General features: G+C 38.3%; 1 protein-coding gene across 1 annotated transcript in view; it reads right to left on the bottom strand.

Moving 5' to 3' along the window:
- Positions 1 to 25,188, bottom strand: part of LOC125855854 (uncharacterized) — a 254,955-nt gene that overhangs the window by 212,119 nt on the left and 17,648 nt on the right. The window contains exons 5-12 of the mRNA XM_049535530.1: positions 24,429 to 24,572; positions 24,164 to 24,268; positions 23,957 to 24,082; positions 22,876 to 23,076; positions 21,148 to 21,254; positions 20,900 to 21,062; positions 20,671 to 20,736; positions 8,494 to 8,588 (exon numbers count right to left, since the gene is read on the bottom strand). Coding sequence (XP_049391487.1) covers positions 8,494 to 8,588; positions 20,671 to 20,736; positions 20,900 to 21,062; positions 21,148 to 21,254; positions 22,876 to 23,076; positions 23,957 to 24,082; positions 24,164 to 24,268; positions 24,429 to 24,572 — 1,007 coding nt within the window. The remainder of the gene's footprint in view (positions 1 to 8,493; positions 8,589 to 20,670; positions 20,737 to 20,899; positions 21,063 to 21,147; positions 21,255 to 22,875; positions 23,077 to 23,956; positions 24,083 to 24,163; positions 24,269 to 24,428; positions 24,573 to 25,188) is intronic.

Here is a 25,188-nt window from a genome sequence, read left to right on the forward strand (position 1 = left end):
GCTTGCAAAAGCAAGAGAGAGGAAGGCTCGTGACTTGGACCAAGTGAAGTGTATCAAGCATGAGGAAGGCAAAGTATTGGTGGAAGAGACCTCCATCAAGCAAAGATGGCAAAGATACTTTCATAAACTTTTAAATGAAGAAGGGGACAGAGACATTGTGTTAGGTGAGTTGGCGCACTCTGAGAGACTTCGGAACTTTGGGTACTGTAGGTGTTTTAGGATCGAGGAGGTTATGAGTGCAATTAGTAGGATGAGCAGGGGTAGAGCGACCGGACCCGATGAGATTCCGGTGGAATTTTGGAAGAGCACGGACAAGGCAGGTATAGAGTGGTTAACTAGGCTGTTTAATGTTATTTTTAAGACAGCAAAGATGCCTGATGAATGGAGGTGGAGTACAATGGTTCCGTTGTATAAAAACAAGGGTGATATCCAAAACTGTAACAACTACAGGGGTATCAAACTGCTAAGCCATTCTATGAAGATTTGGGAAAGAGTGGTGGAGATGAGGGTGAGAAGAGGGGTGTCCATCTCTGAAAATCAGTTTGGATTCATGCCGGGACGATCGACTACCGAAGCCATTCATCTTATGCGAAGACTGGTAGAAAAATATAGAGAAAGGAAGAGAGACCTACACATGGTATTCATTGACCTCGAAAAGGCCTATGACAAAGTACCGAGGAAGGTCCTCTGGAGGTGCTTGGAGGCTAAAGGTGTCCCGATGATTTATATTAGGGCGATAAAGGACATGTATGGTGGAGCCAAGACTCGGGTTAGGACGGTTGGAGGAGACTCGGAACACTTTCCAGTTGAGATGGGGTTGCATCAGGGATCAGTCCTTAGCCCTTTTCTATTTGCTGTGGTGATGGATGAGTTGACGCGGTCTATTCAGGAGAAGGTACCATGGTGTATGTTATTTGCGGATGACATAGTACTGATTGATGAGACGCGGGACAGAGTTAATGCGAGGCTGGAGGTGTGGAGACAAACGCTGGAGTCCAAAGGGTTCAGGTTGAGTAGGACCAAAACTGAATATTTGGGATGCAAATTCAGTGATGCGGTGGATGAGGCAGATGGGGAAGTGAGACTGGACACACAGATTATTCCCAAGAAAGAAAGTTTTAAGTATCTTGGGGCTGTAATCCAAAGAAGTGGTGACATAGACGGTGATGTCACACATCGCATTGGGGCGGCTTGGTTGAAATGGAGGCTTGCCTCTGGAGTCTTGTGTGATAAGAAAGTTCCACCGAAACTTAAAGGTAAGTTCTACAGAGTGGTAGTTAGACCGGCCTTGTTGTATGGAGCGGAGTGTTGGCCAGTCAGGAACTCACATGTTCAAAAACTGCATGTTGCGGAGATGAGGATGTTGAGATGGATGTGTGGGCACACTAGGAGCGATAAGATTAGGAATGAGGTTATCCGAGAGAAGGTGGGAGTGGCCTCTGTGGTGGACAAGCTGAGGGAAGTGAGACTGAGATGGTTTGGGCATGTGAAGAGACGGTGCACAGACGCCCCAGTGAGGAGGTGCGAGGGGCTGGTTGTAGAGGGTACGCGGAGGGGTAGAGGTAGGCCAAAGAAGTATTGGGGAGAGGTGATTAGACAGGACTTAGCTCAGCTTCGCATTACCGAGGACATGACTCTAGATAGGAAGGAGTGGAGGTCGCGTATTAAGGTTGAAGGTTAGTAGGGCTAGCGTGTTGTCTTCCCGTGCGAGGGTTTTGGTTGGTAACGTTTGTAGTAGTCCTAGCCTTGATCTTGTAGTTCTTGTCTGTGATCATATAGTCTTGTGTCGTTTACTGAGTTTCACCTCTCACTTTATTTTCTTGATGTTATTGTCTCCGTTGTTGACTATGCACTTTTCTCTTATTGGACACTATGTCATATATAATGTTTCCTCTTATTTCTCTTGGGTTGTTGTACTTGAGCTGAGGGTCCTCCGGAAACAGCCTCTCTACCTCCACGAGGTAGTGGTAAGGTCTGCGTACACTCTACCCTCCCCAGACCCCACTTAGTGGGATGTCACTGGGTATGTTGTTGTTGTTGTTGTATGTCTTCAAATAGGAACATGTAAAATATCACCAATAAATAGAATTTAGGCGTAATAGAAAGGAATACTACAAAAAATAAGCACTTCGGCGCTTGAAAGAAGGGATAGAAACTCTCTATGCAGTTGAGCAGATAATCAGATTTACAACAACATACCAAGTGAAATCCCACAACTGGGGTCTGAGGAGGGTGGTGTGTATGCAGACCTTACCACTACCTTGTACAGGTAGAAAGATTGTTTCCAAAAGACCCTTGCCTCATATAAAGCAATTTAAAACAAGTTTGAAAAGGAAATACAATAGTGAAGGAGTCATGTTGAAACTAATGAAGAACAAAATAGTACACAACAAATAATACGATAACTGAAGCAAAAGAAACAACATGTGATAATAGAGATCGAAGAACAGGATAATAGGGGAGTGATAATAAAGCAAAGGAGATGATAGATAATATTAAAAATCAGAAAGATAAGATAATAGGAAAGTAGTAATAATAATAATACTAATATGGGAGAACTAGGAAAAACCCAACTACCTACTAACCTTCTATCCTAATCTTCGACCTCCCTTTCCTCTTATCTAGGATCATATCCTCGATAAAAGAAGGTGTGTCATGTCATGTCTAATCACATCTCCCCAATACTTATTCGGCCTACCTCTCCCCCTCCTCATCCCCACCCTAGCCAACCTCTCACACCTCCTTACAAAGGCATCTATGCAACTTCTCTTCACATGCTCGAACCATCTCAGTATCACTTTCATCATCTTGTCCATCGTGAAGGCCACTCTCACCTATGTCGCTCAAACTATTCAAAACCGTCAACAAATGCATGTTTGATTCTCCAAAAGTAGTGTATTTGGGGAGAATCCAACACGGGTTCGGCATCGAAATTGAAGAGTTCGTGCAACTTAGACTCTCAGCTTGTCCAAAATGTCTTTGTTCCTAATCTTGTATTGTGTCTACACATCCATCTAACCATCCTTATTTCTACTACTCTCATCTTCTAGATGTGTGAGTTCTTGACCCACCAATACTCCGGCCAATACAATAGAGTTGGTCTAACAACTACTAAATAAAACTTCCCTTCAAGTCTTAGTGACACACTCTTATCATACAAGACACCATATGCAAGCCGCAACTTCATACACCTTGCTCCAATACTATGTGTAACATCATCATCAATCTCCCCATTCTCTTGAATTATTGACCCAAAATATTTGAAACTTCCTCTCCTGGGGATGACTTGAGTATCAATTCTCACTTCTATATCTTCCTCGATATATTCCTCGAGAGTAGCATTACTGAACTTGCACACCAAGTATTATGTCTTAATCATGCTCAGCCTGAACCTTTTTATACTGTACAGTCTATCTCCAAACCTCCAATTGATCATTAGCTTTGTCGCATGTCTCGCCAATCAATACTATGCCATCTACAAATAACATACACCATGGCACCTCTCTTTGGTTATGTCGTGTCAATTCATCCATCACTAAGGCAAATAAAAATGGGCTAAGAGTTAATCCCTGGTGCAGTCCTATCACGACTTCAAAGTGTTCCAAGTCTCCTCCCTCTGTCCTTTACCCGGGTCGTGGCTCCTTCATACATGTCCTAAATTGCCCTAATGTAAGCTACAAGTACACCTTTAGCCTCCAAATATCTCCAAAAAACCCTCATAGGGACTTTGTCGTATGCTTTTTCTCGGTCAAGGAAACACCATATCCTCTCCCTATATTGCTCCACCAATCATATATATATATATATATATATAAAAGAGAACCGTAGGCCCGCCTACGTGGCGCCACCACAAACCAAAAGTCCCTTTTAATTTGTTTATTTCCAAAACTAGCCTTCCCTTTTCATGAAAAATTGCGACTTTTATGAAAAGTTGTGACTTTTATGAAGAGTTGTGACTTTAATGAAGAGTTGCGACTTTAATGAAAAGTTGTGACTTTTATGAAAGGATGTGACCTTTCGAAAGGGTTGTAACTTTTCCAAAGAGTTGTGACCTTTCCGATAAGGCACAATAAACATTTGTTCACACTACCCTTTATTGTTTATAAATAGAGGGATTTCCTCTCATTTTAAAACAACAAAAATTCTAAACTTCTTCTGCATAATTAACTTCAACAACGATTATTTATTTATTAGAAAATTTAATATCACTGGTTCATGTTCATTTGATTCCCCAAAAAATATAAATAGTAACACTTCCTTGAAACAAAAGGATAAATTATAAAATCAAATTAAAGATGATTGATTGAAGGATAAACGATAATATGTTATAATTATCATCTTCCTTTACATTATTAATGTTTATTATTGCGTAATTTTGTATGTAAGATAATATAGTGTTTTAGTTGTAATGACTGATAGGTTTTAAGTATTATTTTATAGAGTATGTGCTATTAAATTCCCGCGCGAGGCGCGAGTAATTTTACTAGTCTACTTATGAGATGGGTGGCTTCTGTAGTTGATTGCCCCGACATGAATCTGAGTTGGTTCTTAGAAAAAAGACACACCCCTCACCACCCTAATCTCCACCACCCTCTCCCAAACTTTATGCTTACTATATCAATGTCTCTCAAACAAAAAGTGACAAATAAATTGAGACATAACAAGCATGAAATTAGCAAGCACTCGTTCCATCCCAAATTATGTGGTGGTGTTTAACTGGGCACAAAGCTTAAGAACTAAGCAAAGACTTTTGAAACTGTGTCCTAAAACAAGACAAACTTTGATGGCTATAAACCATCTCACTACGGGTAAAATGGGAAGTTCAATATTAAAATGTTTCTAAATAAGGAAGTATGACATTAATTTTGAGATAGATTATATGCCACATCAATTGGACAAAGGGAGTACTTTTTTCATTAAATTAGCATGTACTTTTATGTTGAAATAACAACACTTCAAATATAGTAGGCAATGTTTAAATAACACAGCTATTAAGATTACTACATTTCATAAGAATGGATACTTATAACAAAACCAAAAAATTGACCCCTTTCCATTAATGTGAAAAACCTGCTTTAATTACTTAGCGAAAACAATTTCAAGTAACACTAAATTAGATTATTTTGACCTTAATCGCGAGGCATTCATTTTTCAAAACCTGCACAATGGCCAAAAGTTAAGGTGAGTTGGTAATTGCTCCCTTTATCTTACATGGATCCTTGTTTTACTTTGATGTACTCGGATCAAAGAAGTGTGAGGAAGTGTGGGTACTTTGTGGGAATTCTCCAAATTGAAGTAAACTATGTCAAAGAAACATGGCATGCCCATACCGAATACTTAATTCCTACCACATACATAACCTTAAACAGATCCATGAAACATAGTCTTTGCTTAGAACTACCCTTCAAAATAATTTCCCTAGTCTTCGCATTCTCATCACCAAGAAATAAGTTAATCTCACTATATAACATGTGTCTTATCTCACCACTAAAATCACCTATTTGATCAGGCAACAAAATTACTTGGTGATTCTCAAGTGGTATCATGAATCATCAAAAAGAGCAAGTAGTACCTTTAGAATCTTATGGAGATAGAGTGAAGGTTCTTTTACAAGAATATAAGGAATTCACTCAAATTTCATTCAGTGAGAAAAAAAAAGGTGGACGTTTTCCAAAAACTATAAAGATGAGTATAACAAAAGGTAGTAAAAGTATATCACCACAATAGTGCTAGCCAAAGATGGAGAAGACGTTAAAATTAAAGACTGCTTCCGCACAGATCACGAAAAAAGGAAAAAGAAGGCTCCATAGTGAAACCCAAATAACATGACAGGTTCAGAATGGACCCACGAATTTCTTTCTATATTTCAACTGGAAGATTTTCTTTTTCATTAATGGCGCTCTCCATGGTTCTTCCCATCTCATAATAGATTGGACATAGATACCCAATCCCCTTTTCTCTTTATGGTAAGGAGGATCTCAGTAAGATGCTATCTACAGCTGTTTAATTAAATTGGATAAAAAGATTTTCTGCCAGCTCTAGAAGTCTTGATAACACCCACATTCTCTACCCTGATGAAACACAGTTTTTTGTGAAGCTGATGAATAAGAGTCCTATTCCTAAGACTGATTGACCTTGTTTCTAAGATTGTCTGAGGTTTCCATATCAATTATTCTAATTCTCTTATATACAGGCAATGAGGTTTCCAATTTTCATAATCTAGCTCACATGCTTGTTTAATGGGTTAAAATCATAGGTATCTTACCAACTTAAAGTCTTAGTCTTCCACCGGGCCAGAGTTTCTAATATTTATCCATATTGTTAGGATTCTTGAGGAGTGGAGAAGAAACTCTCTCTCATCAACCATATTCTATATACTTTTGCCACCTGCACAATGTCTCTTCTCCCTGTACCTTCTCAGTATCAACAGTCTAGATAAAACTAGAGGAGACTTGCTCTAGCAAGGTAACAAGGAATGAAGGAACACTGTCATCACCCCAAAGAAATGGGCAGACTTGGAGCCAGTAAACATAAGGTCTATAATGATAGTCCCCTTTCAATGGATTTGGAGATTCTATTATGAGGAAAATGTCTTATGGAGGATTTGTGGCTTAGGTCGCAGGTTCAAGCCTCACACCATGCAAAGCAAAGCCCGGTATTTAAGTGGAGAAGGGTAGAGGGGCGGGCCCATTATCCACCGAGTTTAGAAGGCAGTGATTGGTCCAAAGGGCGGGTCACAGACGGATTTCTTGGTTATCAAAAAAAAAAAAAATGTCTTACGGAGGAAAGTTATTGCAGCCCAAATATCCTTCTCAAAATGCCTGGTCAGTTGGTGCTACCAGATCCACTCATGGGTCAGGATGCTGGAAGTTTATCAGCTCTATATGGAAAGGATATCTTTCTTTTAACAGCTTTCAAGTGAGAAATGGGAGCAAAAGATTTTTTAGGAAAGATGTATGGTTGGGCCACTCCAACTTCAAAGAGGAATTTCCAGATATGTACGATATTTCCTCTGTGGTGGATGTTGGAATTGCAGTAAGTCAAGACCAACTATGAATGAGACCTTTCTTACAGAAGAAGCAGCAATAATTAAGAAAAGGACAGGGTTTGCCAGCTCTTGCATTTGATTGGTGACATTGTATTTATCGAGGATAAGACTGACTCTTTAGTTTGGAAAGGAGATCCCAAAGGAATCATCTATGTAAATTGTTGTTACAAGGATATACAGTCCTTCAGTTTCTCACCATGATAACCAAGGTTGAATGTTTCACCTAATTAGTTGAGAGAGGCATGTCTTACTCAGTCCACCAAATCAATCTTTTCCTTCATCGCGAATTACACGAACTACCCAGATAATGCCTAAAATCACCCTGGAGCTTTTGCAAAGCTGGGGCAGGAAAGGACTCTACAACAATAACAACAGCAGCAACATACCCAGTATAGTTCCACAAAGTGGGGTCTGAGGAGGGTAGAGTGTACGCAGACCTTATGTCTACCTTAGAGGTAGAGCGGTTGTTTCCGATAGACCCTCAGCTCAAGAAAACAGTCCAAAGCAGTCCCCGAAAAAGAAGTAATTGAAGTACAAGAAACAACAAATAGTAACAACACGCAAAATACAACAAAACAATACAATAATTGAGGTACAAGAAACAACAAATAATACGAAAAATCGAAGGACAAGAAACTATAAGAACAATACTACGACTACTAATATGAACAGACAGTAAGGCAACACACTACTACCTACTAACCTCCTACCCTAATTTGTGCCCTCCATACCCTCATATCTAAGGTCATGTTCTCGATAAGTTGAAGTTGTGCAATGTCCTATCTAATCACCTCCCTGAATACTTCTTTGGCTTACCTCTTTTCTCTCCTGAAAACATCCATAGCCAACCTCTAATACCTCCACACTGAGGCATACGTGCCTCTCCTCTACACATGCCTGAACCATCTCAATCTCGCTTCCCACATCTTGCCCTCCACGAAGCTACTCCCACCTTGTCCTGCATATCCTCATATCTAATCTCAACTCCTAGTAACATACACCATGGAATTTCACCTTGAATTTGTCTCGTCAAAGTATCTATCACTAGGGCAAATAAAAAAGGGCTTAGGGCTGATCCTTGGTGAACCCCATCAAAACTAGTAAGTGCTCCAAGTCTCCCCCCACATTCGGGCAGGAAAAGACTCTGTAAAGAGGAAACTAACTTTTCGAACTCCGTTTGATCTATGGTCTACCATCCAGCAGACACTCTGGCCAAAATGTAATTAGCCCCAAGTACAAATCATTTTTTGTTTCCAATTTTCAGTGCAATCAAATATTTGTGCAAGAAGCAAATGACATTACCAACCTGACCGGTGCAATGCACGAATTGTAAATCTCTTTCAGTAACACAATCTTTGTGCTGTTTTGATTCTAAAAAATTGTTACCTTTGATAAAAACCAAAAAAGTAGTTGTTAAGAAATAAGAGCTGGGCATATCTTATCTACCTTCTAACGAGGCAAGAGAACGAAGCAGAAGGGTGAAATATGGTGGCATGCGGAAATGATACTTGAATGCTACGGACACTATTTTACTCAAAACCTGCAAACACACATCACAATAATCAGTCATATAACAATATGATGGTAAGAAGCAAAGATATACATGGTGTTTCACTCTTATAACAATATTTTATGTTATAGACTAAATTAAACTTGTGCTGAAGTCAAATGAAATGCTTTGGGAATTCAGGAAGGAACAAATGACATTACCGTATACCAATGATCTTATAGAGCATACCGACAGCTGCATCGGAGTAGTGACTCAGCATTTATAAACAAAAAATTCGACACTGATATTGTAGAAGATGAGCTTTCTAATTCACCAGCTAGAAAAGAACTTCAGTACAGAAGCGGGTATGACCAGTAATGGCTCTAAATAATGTTAGAAAAGAAATATCCAATACTTGTTACAACTTTTTTTTTTTTGAGAAGGTAACAACTTTGTATTCTATTTCCAAAAAAATCAGAAACCTGCCACAACAAGTTACAGGTTTCGTAATTACAATTGAGGTGGAGTATCCAGAAGATCTTCAACCCTTTTAACAAAAATTTACAAAGATTTTAAGACATCCATAATTGATTCTAGATCTTCCATATACTCCTGTTTACACCAAAAATGAAACAAAACTAAACACTTCATCTTCATCTTCTGGATGTTGTTGCTCTTGTCCTGATGGCACCTGAGGTTTCTTTCTATCCAAGCAGTCCACCAGATGCAAGCTTGTATAATTTTCCACCTATCCTTATGGACTGAAATGTTAGCATAACTGCTCCAGATCTTCAAGGTCTGGTCTATTTTCCCTGCATCACCCAGCTCAGACCCTTCATACTTAGGAAAATTTCCCATAGTTGAAGGGTAATCCTGCAGTGTATAAAAAGGTGGGTTACTGTCTCTGCCTTTTCTTCACAAAAGAAGCACCTAGGGCTTAGATGGATCCCCCTTTTCATGAGATTTTCTTGAGTTAACACAACTTGTTTAGCCAAAAGCCAAGTGAAACAGGAAACTTTATAAGGAATTTTGACTTTCCATATAAGCTTCCAAGGCTAGTCCTTAATCTGATTATCATAAGGGTTTAACTTTTTGTAGGCCCCTTTCACACTAAATCTACCTTGATTATGGCTTTGCCACTCCAATCTATCTTGGTCAGTTGAAAATCCTTGAATTGCTCCAATTTACTACAGAACTCAACTAACCTCAAAATCTCCCGGTCATTAGAGGGTCTTCTAAAGTTCAAATTCCATCCCTGATTTGACCAAACTTCAGCCACAGTGGCCCTTTGTTGTTGGTTTAGGGTGTAAATATCATTGAAGGTATCCCTTAGGGGGGCTTGTTCTAACCAATTGTCTTCCCAGAAAAGAACCAACCTTCCTGACATCTTCTGTTCTTATGCTGCAATTCTCTCTAAGCTTTGGCCACAGGTTCCTAATGGACCTCCAAAGATTGATTCCATAAGTATCAGTGACCATTTTGGTGGTCCAATGCTTTGCCATTTCATACTTCAGTTGGATTACTTCTTTCCAGAGTGCTAACTCACTAGAAGCAAATCTCCAGAGCCATTTCATCATAAGGCATTGGTTTTGAGTTTTTAAGTTCCTCACCTCCATACCCCCTTTTTGTTTGCTCCCAATCAGTGCATCCCATTTTACCAAGTGGAATTTCTTGGTTTCACTGTTTCCTTCCCAGAGAAAATTTCTTCTTAGAACATCCAATCTCTCAATGACCCCATCAGGGATAGGGAAAAGGGACATCATATAAGTAGGCATTGAGTCCAAAACACTATTTGATTAGTGTTAGTCTTCCTCCTAAGGAGAGGTACTGACTTTTCCAGTTCACCAATCTTTTCTCACACTTCTCTACCACCCCATTCCATATATCTATAGACCTATTCTGATCTCCCAATGGCATGCCCAGATAGACAGCTGGTAGCTCCCCAATACTTCCACCAAGAACCAAAGCCAATGAGGTTAGGTTAGGAACCTCATTAACTGGGTATAAGAAGCTCTTATTCCAGTTGATGTGTAACCCTGAGATTGCTTCAAAAAGAACAAAAATGACCCTAAGAATAATGAGTTGGTTCATGCATTGCCTCACAAAAGATCAATGTATCATCAGCATACTGCAAATGAGTAATCTCCCAGTTAGAGCCTTCCCTGTGTGAAGCTTTGAATCCCTTCAACCAGCTATTTTGTTGGGCAATTTTCAACATATCATTTAGACTTTCCATGGCAATGATGAAAAGGAAAGGAGATAGTGGGTCTCCTTGCCTTAGGCCTCTCTGTGAGGAGAAGAATCCTGTAGGGGAGCCATTGATAAGGACAGAGAATTTGACTGTGCTTATGCAGAACTTCATCCATCTTATCCAACTGCCTCCAAATCCTCTTTTGGTGAGGGTCTCCGGCAAAATATTCCAATTGAGGTGGTCATAGGCTTTTTGTATATCTAGCTTGCATAGAATACCAGGTATATTGCTTCTGACTCTAGAGTCCACTAGTTCATTTTCCATGAGGATGGCATCCATTATTTGCCTTCCTTTGATGAAAGCCAGTTGTTGAGTGTCCACCAATTTGTGTATAACATTTTTGAGCTTCTCTGTAAGCACCTCAGAGACGATCTTGTAAACACTACTGATCAAACTGATAGGTTGTTACAACTTTTAAGCACTCTGGTTGTGGCCAAAATCAGGTAATTGCTGCTAATCCAAGGAAGAGGAAGGCATTAGCATCTAGGGATTGTCATATTAGATATTAGGTGTCATATTCTCTCCTCCAATATGAAGAAAGCAGGACAATCCTTCTCTATTTGTTTTCCTTCTTCCTTTCTAACTCTCGTCCACTTATCACTGCCTCTACCATCCTTATTAGCAGTGAAGTATTAATTCCATAATGATCTATCGCAGAAAGAATATCTCATGGTAACAAAATGTAGTACTCTGATGCAACCTCATCTTCAGTGTCATTATTTTTCTAGACTTGCCCTTTCCTCCTGTTGTACCAAATTCCTTCTCAAACACCGCCGTGGCAATTTTTGATGTTTTATTGCTCTATCTTCATTATTTTTTTAGACCTGCCCAACCTCTTTCTGCACCAATTTCCTTCTGAACCACCATCTTGGAATTTTCATTTTTTTTAACACTATCTTCATTTGTTGATACACCTNCCCCCCCCCCCCCCCCCCCCCAAACTAATATTGGCATCCTGATGCAACCTAACCTTGAGTACGTTCCCTACCTCTTGTTGCACTAATTACATTCTCAACTTATGTTGTGGCAATTCAGGCCAGCATGCATGTACCTCGATAATTCTACCAAGTGATTAGGTTCTAAAGCACATGTTGAAGTCATTCAAGTGACATCTATTATTTTTTTTTTTTTGATTTGCACCGGGTGTCCGAGTCTCTTTGAGCCCCGACTAATCCCGGGGGTGCACAGGCCCTCGGCAACGAGTTTCCCGCAAGTGCACCATGGTTAATTCAGGTTTTACCCAGTCCGATGGCCCTCAGAAATTGTTTGCACCTAGTGGGTTTCGAACTTGAGACCTTGAAAGGGAGCAAACCCCAAGGCTCAAGTGACATCTATTATAGTCTTATATCCAATGTATTCTACACTGCAAAGAACCTAATCAACCCTTAGTGCACTCGAAACCAATCAAGTTTGAAGTGGTAGCAAGTTGGCCTTGACCTCCACTTACCAAAGACCCATTTTAAACTGAGGGAATAGTAAATGATCTTGGCTACTAAGCTGACTACTTATTGCACACTAAACCAAATGGTTGGTGGAAATGCTATATTTCTTTGGAATGCTATATATGGATCAGCTTTGTTTGGATTTTCTTTTTATCAGGTGAGATGTAATTTTGGTTGGATTAGGAATATGAATAGGATTTGTATATAGTATCCTACGTGGAAACGGATTGTAAAGTAGTGTCTATAAATATGACTTAGTGTATCTACAATTTCAATAATTTTTGTCTCCTTTATTTTTCACATGGTATTAGTGTATTAGAGTAATCATGAGAAAATATCTGGACAGAAAGACAGTCTTTGTGCCTCTTTTCTGCCGACTGTTTAGCCACTGTGTTGTGTCTCCTCTCTTCCAGTGAGTGTTGTGCGGAAACCAACACAACCACAAGGTTCAGGAAGCTCCGGCGAGCAAATCCCAGGAAAACGCACCGGCCGAAGCCTCCTCAGGTGCCTCCACGTACTGCTCGAAAGTCTATTGTTGGCAATGCATTAGCCAGTTCTCTGGCATCTTTTGGAGCTGATCTTTTTTTGGTGAGGTCGCCCAAGAATTCCGAGCCCATTACTCCATTATTTTTATCAGCTTCTGATCACAGGAACCCTTATTTGGTGCAACAGTTCATCTTTCCAGCAGATCTGCGTTTTTTCCGGAAGCATTTTTCACTGTTTCAGATCTGTTTCTTTATTATGGACCTTGGCTGAAGCTGTTACAACCATTATCTTTATTTTCATATTCACTCTTGACTTTTCCGGCAACTTTCCTTTCCGATTTCAGATTCCAGGCCACTTTTCAAGTCAGACTTCGCTATGTCTCACGGCTTTGATATTTTTGGTTCCAAAAACACGGGAATGGGAAGTTCAAGCCCTATGATCACTTTAGAACCATTAATGAAAAATTTGATTTATTTAGTTTGAACTTCCTCGATTGAATTATAGTGCCAAGGGTCAAGGTGTTCAAGATATAACTTAACGAAAAAGGCTAGTGAGATAGTTGAAAAGGCCAAAGCACGGTGGGAGAAGGTTGACACTCAATTATGTAGTATCCTATGGCAAACTACTAAATTCTAGTTGATGCTCTTATTTAGTCCATTCCATACATATTATTCAGTTTGAGAAAAGGTGTGTGCTTTATACACTAATGACATATCTCGTCTTTATGATGTGATATCTCGGATGACAAACTTAAAGAAACAAGATTTGGATATGTCTATTTACTTGGCATAGGTATAGGCAGTCATGGAGGAATCTGGGAGGTTGACGTCAGTCATTGCAGGGGCGGAGCTACAGCCACCCAAGGGTGGTCAGCTGAACACCCTTCGCCGGAAAATTGCATCATATACAGAGGCCAGATTTTGAGTTAAGGGATAGATAATTAATGTTGAACATCCTTGATATTAAATTTTCCTTTGGCGCAACGGTTAAGCTTGCTCATTTCCACCTGGAGTTCGTGGGTTCGAACCCACAGAGTGCACAACTTTTTTTTTTGGTTTTATTTGGAGAGCAGAACACAACCTTAAAACACCATTATTCTTGCATCATACATTTATTAATTTTAATTTACCTGAAATTCTTAAATGTTCCTCAAATTTCTTAATTATTAATATTACAATTTTAATAATATAGAGTAACATATATGAATAAATTATTTTAATTTTGAAATTTGTATATTTAGATATCATGTATTTCTAATTTTATCTAGGATATAATGCACTTTCAAAGGGTGAAAACAAAAAAATCCAACATTTTACATTAAAAAATTGTGTTTATATATGTTAACAACTTTAAATCCAAAGCTAAAATTGAAACATGCGTTATCTTCTTTTTTTAAGAAAAAAAATTTCCCAGCTAGGCGCATTTGTTTAATCAATATTTCACTTTATACACAATAATCATATATTTTTATCATATAAAATCAATGCATCAAAAAGAAAAAAACACGATTGTTTGTTTTTGATATTGACAAATGTTGGGATCGTTCATGGTAGAATTGCTAGGTTAAACAAATAACATTCAACTCACTTATTAGAAAGAAAAAAAAAATCTTGACCTCTCTTGATAAAATTTCTGGCTCCGCCACTGAGTCATTGCGTATGTTCAAAAACAACATGAGCAAAGACAGTCATTATTTCTAGTTCTTACACTCGCTGGACTTCCTACTAGCCTTGATTTAGTGTGTGATCAAATTTTGGCTAGTTCCTAGAATTGATGAACTATTCTCTCGTTTACTTTGCCTTGTCGCACCTCCCACTCACACACTGGTCTCATCACCAACTGTTGACTCACTTGTTCTTGCAACTCAAACAACAGAAAATTGAGCATCTCGGTCTATAGAGAATCATGGGCTTGGACACAATCTTGACACATGCTATTCTCTGCATGGTCTACAACCCAAGAATGCTCATGTTGCTCAAACTGACACTAGTTCCTTCAGTATCAAGCAAGTAAACAGACATCTTCACAAGTCACCTCAAGTTCTCAACCTGATACTTCTGCTGCTTGTTATTATTTTGCTTGTGTTTGACAGTCTACTACCCTTGTACTGTGGGTTGTGGACTCAAGACACTTCAGATTATATTTTTGATAACAAATCACTTTGGTCAAATATTGTTTATTCACAATCTCTTCCTCATGTTACTTTAGCCAATAGGATCCAAACAAAACCAAAAGGAGTTGGACAAACTAATCCCCTATTTTACGTCACACTAAACTTTCCCTAGATGTCTTTTCAACCTTGTATCTGCCCGTCGTTCGATGTGTGCCCCAAATTGTGCTATAATATTTCTTAATGATTCTTTTGTTATGCAGGTTTGCAGTACGGGACAGATGATTGGCGTAGAGGATGAATTACAATGTCTCTACTATCTTAGGTCTCATAATTCCTCCACAACATGCCCTATTACAGATCCTCCAGAACTAATTCGCATGTGTTTGGGACATCCGAGTTTATTCAAGCAATAGAAGTTGGTACCTAGTTTGTCTAGTCTATCCATATTACATTGTGAATCATGTCAGCTTGAGAACTCTCTCCCCCCCCCNCCCCCCCCCCCCCCCCCCCCCGCAAATACCTTCTAAGAGTCTTGCAGAGTCAGTTTTTTCATTCTGATATATGAGGTCCTTCAACCTCAAGATTTTGTTATTTTGTTAGTTTTATTGATGATTATTCAAGATGTACTTTGATTTTGTTAGTGAAAGATCATTTTGAGTTATTTTCTATATTCAAGAGTTTGTGTTGAAATACAAAATCAATTTGGTGTTTTTATTTGGACTTTGGAGTGATAGTGACTTACCTCCCAATTTCAACAATTTATGACTCACTAAGAAAATTCATCAGACATCTTGTCCATACACTCCTCAGCAGAAAGGGGTAGAATGAAGGAAAATAGGCATCTTTTTGAGATTGCTCGCACTCTTCTCATTGATTCCCATGTTCCATTGCTTTTTGGGGCTATGCAGTCCTCACATTTGCTATTTAATTGATCGAATGCCCTCATCTTCCAATCAAAATCAGATCCCTTATTCTGTATTGTTTCCCCAGTCATCTCTATACTCTCTTCCTTATGTCTTTGGGAGCACATGTTTGATCAACACTTGGCCTCGAGAAAGATAAATTAGTCCCTCGTTCTCTCAAATGTGTCTTTCTTGATTACTCTCAAGTTCAAAAGGGGTATCGTTTCTCCTCACCTGATCTTTGTCAATACCATATGTCAGCCGATGTCACATTTTTTGAGTCTCAACCTTACTTTCATCTTTGATCATCCTGATATTTGTGAGGTCTTACCTATACCTACTTTTAAGGAGCCTACGATTACTTCTACATCTCCATCCACAGTTCCCTCGATTTCCATTTATAAGTCTCCGGGTGAAGCATTATCACATCCAAGATTGAGGCAGGCTATGAATGACGAGATATCTTCTTTACATGCGAGTGGTACTTAGGATCTTGTTTCTCGTCATTCAAGTAAATCTCTTGTTGGTTATGGTTGGATTTATGCAATCAAGTTGGCTCAAATGATTATGTTGCTCGGCTTAAGGCTCGCCTTGTTGCCAAAGGCTATACACAGATATTATGTCTTGATTTAAGTGATGCTTTCTCTCTTGTGGGTAAAATAGCATATGCCTGTCTTTTCCTATCTATGGTTGTTATTCACCATTAGCCTCTTCATTGATTGGACATTAAGAACGCTTTTCTACATAGTGACCTTGAGGAAGTAGTCTATATGGAGCAACCACCTAATTTCGTTGCTCATGTGGAGTCTAGTAGCCTTATATGTCATGTGTTGGTCACTCTATGGTCTAAAACAGTCTTTTCGAGCCTAGTTTGGGAAGTTCAACACAGTCATTCAGGAGATTGGCATGACTCGTAGTGAAGCTGATCACTCTGTGTTTTATCGACATTCTACTTCAAATCTATGAACTTATTTGGTGGTTTATGTTGACGATATCGTTATCCACGACAATGATTAGGATGGTATCATTAATTTAAAGCGACATCTCTTTCAACATTTCTAGACTAAGAACCTCGGCAGACTGAAGTATTTTCTAGGTATTGAGGTTGCTCAGTCTAGATACAACACCAACATACCCAATTAAATCCCACAAGTGGGGGAGGTAGATAGGTTGTTTCCGAAAGACCCTCGACTCAAATGCAACAATTTCAAATACAAAGAAGAAAATATAGTAAGTCACAAGGAAACAATGCAAAGTTTACTAGCAGGGAGCAACACCAACAACAAAATATTGCAATAAGCGAAACACAATAAAAGTTACTTGTTTCAAAAAAAAATCATAACACAATAAACAAAATACTATGATAGATTATTGAAAACACTAATAAATAATGATGGAAATCAAAAACAAGAACTACAGTAATACAACTAGTACAATGGCAAACACCAACCACCCTAAGCAAGACAACACTACACTACCTACTAACCTTCTAGCCAGTAGTGTCCTCCACACCCTCCTCCCTAAGGTCATGTCCTTGGAAATCTAAAGCTACGTCATATCATGTCTTATCACCTCTCTTCAATACTTGTTCGGTCTACCTCTGCCTCTCCTCGTACCCTCTATAACCAATCTCTTGCACCTCCTCACGAGTGCATCCACACATCTCCTCTTACATATCCAAACCATTTCAGTCTCGCTTCTCTCATCTTGTTCACCATGGAGGCCACTCCCACCTTATTTTGAATATCCTCACTTCTAATCTTATCGCACCTTGTATGACCACACATCCACCTCAGCATTCTCATCTTCGCAACATGCATCTGCTAAACATTTGCTAAGTCAAGATAATGCAATGTTATTTCGCAATGCAAGTATACCTTAGACATTCTTAAGGAGACATGAATGATATGACGTAGACCCATTGACACTCCTATGAATCCAAATAGGAGAGGGGGAGCCACTCAGTGATCCTAGAAGATATAGGCGGTTGGTTGGTAAGTTGAATTATCTCAAAGGGACTAAACCTACATTTCTTTTCTTGTAAGTGTTGAAAGTCAGTTTATGAATTCTCCATGTGACTAGAAGCAATTGCTGGCATCTTGCTTGGACTAGAGTGAGCTCCAAGTATAGGAATAATCTTCTAGGATCAAGGTCATAAGCAAATTATTGGAAATACAAATGTTGATTGGATAGAATCACGTGATAGACGTTCTACATCTGGATATTATGTTTTAGCAAGAGGTAATTTGGTGTAGTGGCAGAGTAAGCAACAAAGTGTGTTTGGTCGACCTAGTGTAGAAGCAGAATATCGAGCAATGATTGTAGTAACTTGTGAGTTAGTTTGGATTAAATAGTTGGTCAGAGAACTAAAACTTGGAGAAATCAGTTATATGAAACTTGTGTGTGATAATCAAGAGGCCCTTTGCATCAAATCTAGTATATCATGAGGGCAAAGCACATTGAGATTGACTGTTGCGTTCTTTCCTCTGGAGATATTGTTACAAAACTTGTGAAGTCGACATGATTAGCTTGCAGATAGTTTCACCAAGTCCCTCACTGGTCCTCGTATTAGTTACATGTGTAACAAGCTTAGTACATATGACTTGTATGCACGAGCTTGAGGGGGAGTATTATAATAGGAATAGGAATATGATTTTATATACTATTCTATGTGGAAAAAGAAGTGTTTATAAATAAGGCTCAGTGTAATAATGTAGACACACAATTTCAATAATATTGTTCTTGTTTAGTTCTTAACTAGTAAAATTACCCGCGGTTCGCGCGGGAATTTAATATCACAGAATTTAAGAAAATAATACTTAAAACCTATCAGTCATTAAAATTAAAACACTATTATTTTACATACAAGCTTACGTAGTAGCGAACATTAATAATGTGAAGGAAAATGAAAATTATAACATTTTATCATTTATTCTTAATAACATAAACATAAATTTATGATAGTAAAAAAAAACCAGGATCTGTAACATAAGCAATGGTGTCAGTGAGCAACTCAACAGGAGCAAAGTACACAAATATTTAATTGTGCAGAAGAAGAATAAGAAGTTTAGAATTTTCATTGTTTGAAAATGAGAGAAAATCCCTCTATGTATGGACAACAAAGGGTAGTGTTAATAAATGTTTGTTGTGCCTTATTGGAAAGGTCACAACTATTTGGAAAAGTTGCAACCCTTCGGAAAGGTTACAACCTTTCATAAATGTCGTAACTTTTCATTGAAGTCGCAACTCTTCATAAAAGTCACAACTTTTCACGAAAGGGAAGGCTAATTTTGGAAATAAATAAATTAAAAGGGAATCCTGGTTTGTGGTGGCGCCACGTAGGTGGGCCTAGGGTTCTCTTTTATATATATATATATATATATATATATATGATTCTTATAGTTTCATTAAACATGCATCCGGTAGATGATGAAAATTACAAGCAAGAGGATATAAAAGAGAATAAGTAGCTCCTGAGTAACGATCATTGTTATGAATCTTTAGGGAAGGATCGATTCACAAGGCGATATATAAATCAACTCGTTAAAGGGAGGCTGAAACCTTAGAATTCATTAAAAGAGAACTCCGATCTCTTCAGCTCTTCAAAGGGAGACTGAAACCTTAGAGTTCAATGGAAGAGAGAACTCCAATCTCCTGTTTTTTGCTAAATTATGACTTACTGATTTATTCATCAAAAGACCCTTTAAATAGGAGTCTTATTACATCAATAGAAAGTCTAATTCTTATGAAAGTTGGAGACCTAAATCCTATTCCAAACTAATAACTATAACTTAACCTAATCCTTATGAAACTCTGAAACTAAACCTTATTCTAGAATAATAAATAAAACAACTAAAAATATAATTAAATACTTAAATTAATGACTTCCAACGCATCCCTAACAATCATCCTATATGCCTTCTAAGAGCTAACAAAGTCAAAAAGCTTATCAAAATTATTTACTTTATGAAGTTAACTACAGCAAAAAATGTTTGTAATACATCTATACTTCATAGTATGAATAGGAGATGAGCTTCGTCAAAGCATCTTCTATTCCTTTTTAGCCATATACACTGTTAGAATCCTGTAATATTTTAGCATACATGTAAATATAGTAGGTCTTAATTTACTTTTGTAATTAGGTATTGATTTTCTTTCCTTTTTAGGACATGTAAACTAGCTATTTAAACCCCAATAGCTTGAGGGCACAATCAAGCCGAGTTCTCTCTTATTTTCTCTTTCGTTTCACAGACACCAATGCAAGCTGGAATAGTCTATGAACGCTTTTTGATTGTGTTCCTTACATTCGACTGTCCCCAACTTGTGCAGCTTCTCTGATTCTACAAGGCATAACCCACTGTGCCAAAAAGACAGAGGGAACATATTCCATATATCTGCTGCAACTAGGCACTTCAGAAACAAATGGCAGGAGTCCTAAGAACTTTGCAGGCACAGGTAACATCTGCTGCAGAGGGAGATGCCCCTTCTAATTTAAAAAAAAAAATATTTCATGTGTCAAACAACCTCCTTTAAGAATTACCCAGCTGCAACAAGCCACTTTGGTTGGGGCTTTGACTTTCCAAACTAATTTCCATGGCCATTCATCGATAATGCTGTTTTTCATGTGCATGCGTTTGTAGCAAACTTTACAGAGAACACCTTTCTTACACTGCAGTTTCATATAACCCTTTCTTGCTTACTTGGTTCGGTCTAATCAGTATTATTAATCACAATAAGTTTTCAGCTATCATACGAAAAGATAAAATTTTGGAGCTATTACTTCCAAAAGAAACTGACTTTAAACAGTATGTATAATTACTATTCTATACAATCATAAACTGTTTTCATAATAAGCCAACCAGGCTCTGTGGAGTGGGACCATCCATGTAACATGAGAAAGCAACACAAGTACTACTGCACATAAATTTATAATTCTTACCCGGCTAAACTTGATATCAGGAATTTCACCCTTCAATTCAACTTCCCCCAAAGCAACTTCCAAATCCTGGCTAGTTTTTCAAAAAGTTGGTGGTGTTAGAAATCTATAGAACTGATATCCGTTTGAGCTTAAAACAGTTGGCTTTAAAATGTGCAAAGGATACTTTTATGCACCATACACCATATAATTGAAAAGTAAAAATTGATGTGATACTATATGTAGATAATACCATGGTGACAAGGCGTAAATTAGTCCCTGGCTTAACAACATCCATTTCAGTTAGATCGAGCACAAGAGACTCCCAATCACCATTTACAATGTGCACAATGGATGCAAGCATAGCATACTGATGCTTTCTTTTCACCCGACAAAGCAAGCCAAAATCAAGAAACCTACAACAAGAGAAATAAGCACAAGATTCTAACTCCTTTTTGTCAAATAGAAAATTGATTATCTTAGCAGAAACTGTAAAGATACCCTATTTGTGATGATGATGTGTATCTTAAATTTCCAGGGTGTGGATCAGCGTGTAGTAACCCAGTGTCAAGGAGTTGAATTAATGATGCCTGTACTCCTTTGTTAACCTATAGCAGTAGTTGATGGAGAAGAATCTATCAGCATAAAAGGATCAATATTATAAGATAGATACATCTCACATCATGCTTTGTAGAAGAAGATAGTTCCTAATCTTTCAAGAAAACAACTCGAGCTGCTTTCCATTTTCTTTCCATATTGGTAGAGGAAAATCAAGCTAAAATTGGGTATATAGCGCAACCAACTTATAATCACATTGTTTTTTGAGAATTTCTTTCAATCATATTGTTCTTTGCCATAATCCATCAAGCAAAGAGATATCATTTCGGTTTTCTCTTCTTTTTTCCTTTTATAAGAACTGACTCCCTTCTCTTTATTAATTTCAATTTCCCACAACTATCTTAAGATTGAAAAAATTATTCATTTATAGAATCCAAGGAAATGGGGAGATCAACGAGGATGTCACACAATGTATTGGAGCAGGGTGGGTAAAATGGAAGCTCGCATCTGGTGTACTATGTGATAAGAAGGTGCCACCAAGACTCAAAGGTAAGATCTATAGAGTGGCTGTTAGACCAACTACGTTGTCTGGGGCAAAGTGTTGGCAAGTAAGAAATTCACACATACAAAAGATGAGTAGCGGAGATGAGGATGCTTAGATGGATGTGTAGACACACTAGGAGAAATAAGATTATGAACGAAGATATACAAGGTAAGGTAGGAGTGACTTTAGTTATGGACAAGATTTAGGAAGTAAGATTGAGATAGTTTGGACATGTACATAGGAGTACAGATGCCCCAATGAGTAGGTGTGAGAGGTTTGCAGTGATTAGGTCTAAGGAGAGGTAAAGGTAACCCAAGGAAGAATTACGGTGAGGTGATTAGATATGACATGACTTATCTTCAGCTCACCGAGGACATGACCCTAGAAAGGAAAGTATGGAGGTCGAGGAGCAGTGGGGCGATTTTCTCTTCTTATGGGTAAGTACGGTTCTAGCTTAGAGCACCTTGTTTGGGAACCTTTTTTACTTATCAGTGTCATTATTATTCTTCAAATTGTATTACTATTGTTATTGCTTTACTTTGGTTACCCTTATGATTTTAATTGTCAATACTTTTCTAATTTTCTTTTCTATAGTATTTGTACCACAAATTTTACTTTTGCATTTGTCATACAAGTTTTTTTTAGCCGAGGGTCTATATGAAACAGCCTTTCTAACCCACAAGGTAGGGGTAAGGTCTACGTACACATGCATCCAAGGGTGTGACCTAATGATCACTAAAGTAGGTGAGAACCATGAGATCTCCGGTTCTAATCCCAGCAGAGACAAAAACACTAAATGATTTTTTTCATCTATCCAAGACTTGGTGAATAGAGTTACTTGGTACATGTTGCTGGTGAAAGGTGGCAAATATCCCATGGAATTAGTTGAGGTGTGCGCAAGCTGGCCCGGACACCACGATTATAAAAAAAAAAGAGGTCTACGTACACCTCACCCTCCCTAGACCCCACCATGTGGGGTCAATACTGGGTATGTTGTTGGTGATGTGTATAAGACGTTGCTTGAATCATGCACCTTGGTAAATGCTTAGTAGCATCACAATAAGGATTAAAATAATGTCTTGTTCAAAGTGAAGTAAGGAATGATTAAAGAACAAAACTAAATGCACCAGATCAAGCAGACGTCGTTTAGCTTCACTTTGGCACCCCTCTCCATGTGTTGATTGATGAACTACAGAATCCTCTGAGGACATCATCAGCAAATCAGTTGGACTCTCACCAACGAGCCATTCCATAGTCAAAACTCTCTTTCCGCTTAGACGTTGATAAACATTTGGAACACGGATGAAAGAATATGTAGAATGGACTTCCTGCAGTAGATGTTTGACAAGGTGAAAGACAAAATAAGTAGAGCATATTCTCAGTTACTCATTGAAAAAGAAACTAACGGGAACAACCTCTAACCCTCACAAGGTAGGGGTAAGGTCTGAGTACATCCCACCCTCTCCAGACCCCACTTGTGGGATCAAACTGGGTATGTTGTTGTTGTTGTCATTGAAAAAGAAAAAAAAAATGTAGAAAAGAGTCTCATATCTAGAGCATATTTTCAGCTACTCATTGAATAAGAAAAGAAAAAACAAATATAGAAAAGAGCGCAGCTATGATCCCAAAGAAAAGCATTAAACTTGAAGAAGAGAACTTCATGTGAATCAAGCAAGTTAGGTTGGACCAGTGCTTGTTGTATAATCGCTTCAAATAAACTATAACTTCTATGTGCACTCAGAATCAACTTAACAAAAACAAGGAATGCAAGGTCACGGTTATTATCTTAGTTCTGTGATCCAGTCAAAGCATCAAAATAAATAACTGCTTCTATTTATATGAGAAGGGGTAGATCAATGCCAGACATAGGCTTGTCTTTGTTACAACAATAATCACCACATTTGAACGAAGGAAAATTGAGATATAATCATAGATCTGAAGACATTGCATCAACCAACAGTGAAGAAGATTATGTGAAGCTAATAAATCTAGCAGACACCAACAAGGATCACAATCTTGGTTTGAAGTTATCTTCTAAAGCCATCAAAAGCATCTGCAAATGCTAATAGGACCTTCATTTACACTTCAACAGATGCTTTTGGTTTTTATCTGACTGACTGCTCCCTTTCTTCATTTAATTCCATTTATCTTTGTTTTCTTCATTTATTATGGAGGGAGGAGGAATTTGTACAAAAACCAACCAAATACCTGAAACTTCATGGCATTTTCAGCTTCACAGGTGTAATCTAACTCCCCAACCAACCCTTTTCCAAGCTCGTCTGCATAGAGACGAAGATCATTTTTCCTTTTTGCTATCTTCTGCACGAGTCCCAGCTGAAGCAATCAATTGCACGGTTAGTCTTGAATCTACGATTACATGAAAAAAGAATCAGAACAGGGAATTGGGACACGGACCGCAACACGAAGAATATATACATCCCGAACTACGACATGGCGCAAGTCTGGCCGCTGAACTTTCACAGCCACGCTTGAACCATCGAGAGTACTCCCTCTATACACCTACAGCGGGTAAAGACAATACCATGAATAGACAATTTTGTGATATTAAGTACTATCAATGGCATTTCTCATATCCAAAATGTTATGTAAAAGGGTGCATACTGAAATATCCTCCAATGAAAAATATTAAAACCATCTCTAAAACAGAGACAATAGCCACCTGACCAAATGAAGCTGCAGCAACAGGTTCTTCAGAGATGTAGCTAAAATATGTCGAAATAGGAGAACCCAAATCTTCCTCGATGATCTTCATGGCCACGTCCCTGGGGAAAGGTGGAATTCGATCATGGAGCTCAGACAGCGCCTGCAATCACCACCCGAAGCGAAGATGAAAATACAACATGATCTACCATCTTTACATGCTTCATGGTAACAGCAAAGAACATGGACATGGAACTCTAAGTGGCAGGTGTGGCACTGTAGATTCTTGCCGCATAACCAATATGGATTTCTATGGAAAGACTAATCAAGAAAAAGGAAACCATAACAAAAGAACGCCATTGATCTACATATGTGAACTGAAAGCAGGAAGCACCCTGCTCCTCGTTGGTGGAGTTGTGACCCAAGTCACAGGCTTTTCATAGTTTCAACGGATTCTAATTCAAATAGAAATAATATGCACAGAGCGTGATTTTTTTTTAAATATTGTTAAATAATGTGGAATAAGCTCTGGTATTGGCATGATAAACAACTTGAAGAAATATACCCGCTGGCTAATGTTTCAACAATATACTAGAATGGGCCATTAGGATCAAAGAAGTATGTTCATTTCAAATCAGTGGCATAGCCAAGAATTTCAATAAGGGTGTTCAAGCATTGATAAGTAAAAAATAATTGACGAATGGGTGCACATAAAATTTTAAAATCAAACCACTCAATATAAGTAACTGAATTTTTATATGAATGGATGCACCAATTTT

Source organism: Solanum stenotomum, chromosome 2 (genome assembly GCF_019186545.1).
Source record: "Solanum stenotomum isolate F172 chromosome 2, ASM1918654v1, whole genome shotgun sequence".
Taxonomy (NCBI): Eukaryota; Viridiplantae; Streptophyta; class Magnoliopsida; order Solanales; family Solanaceae; genus Solanum; species Solanum stenotomum.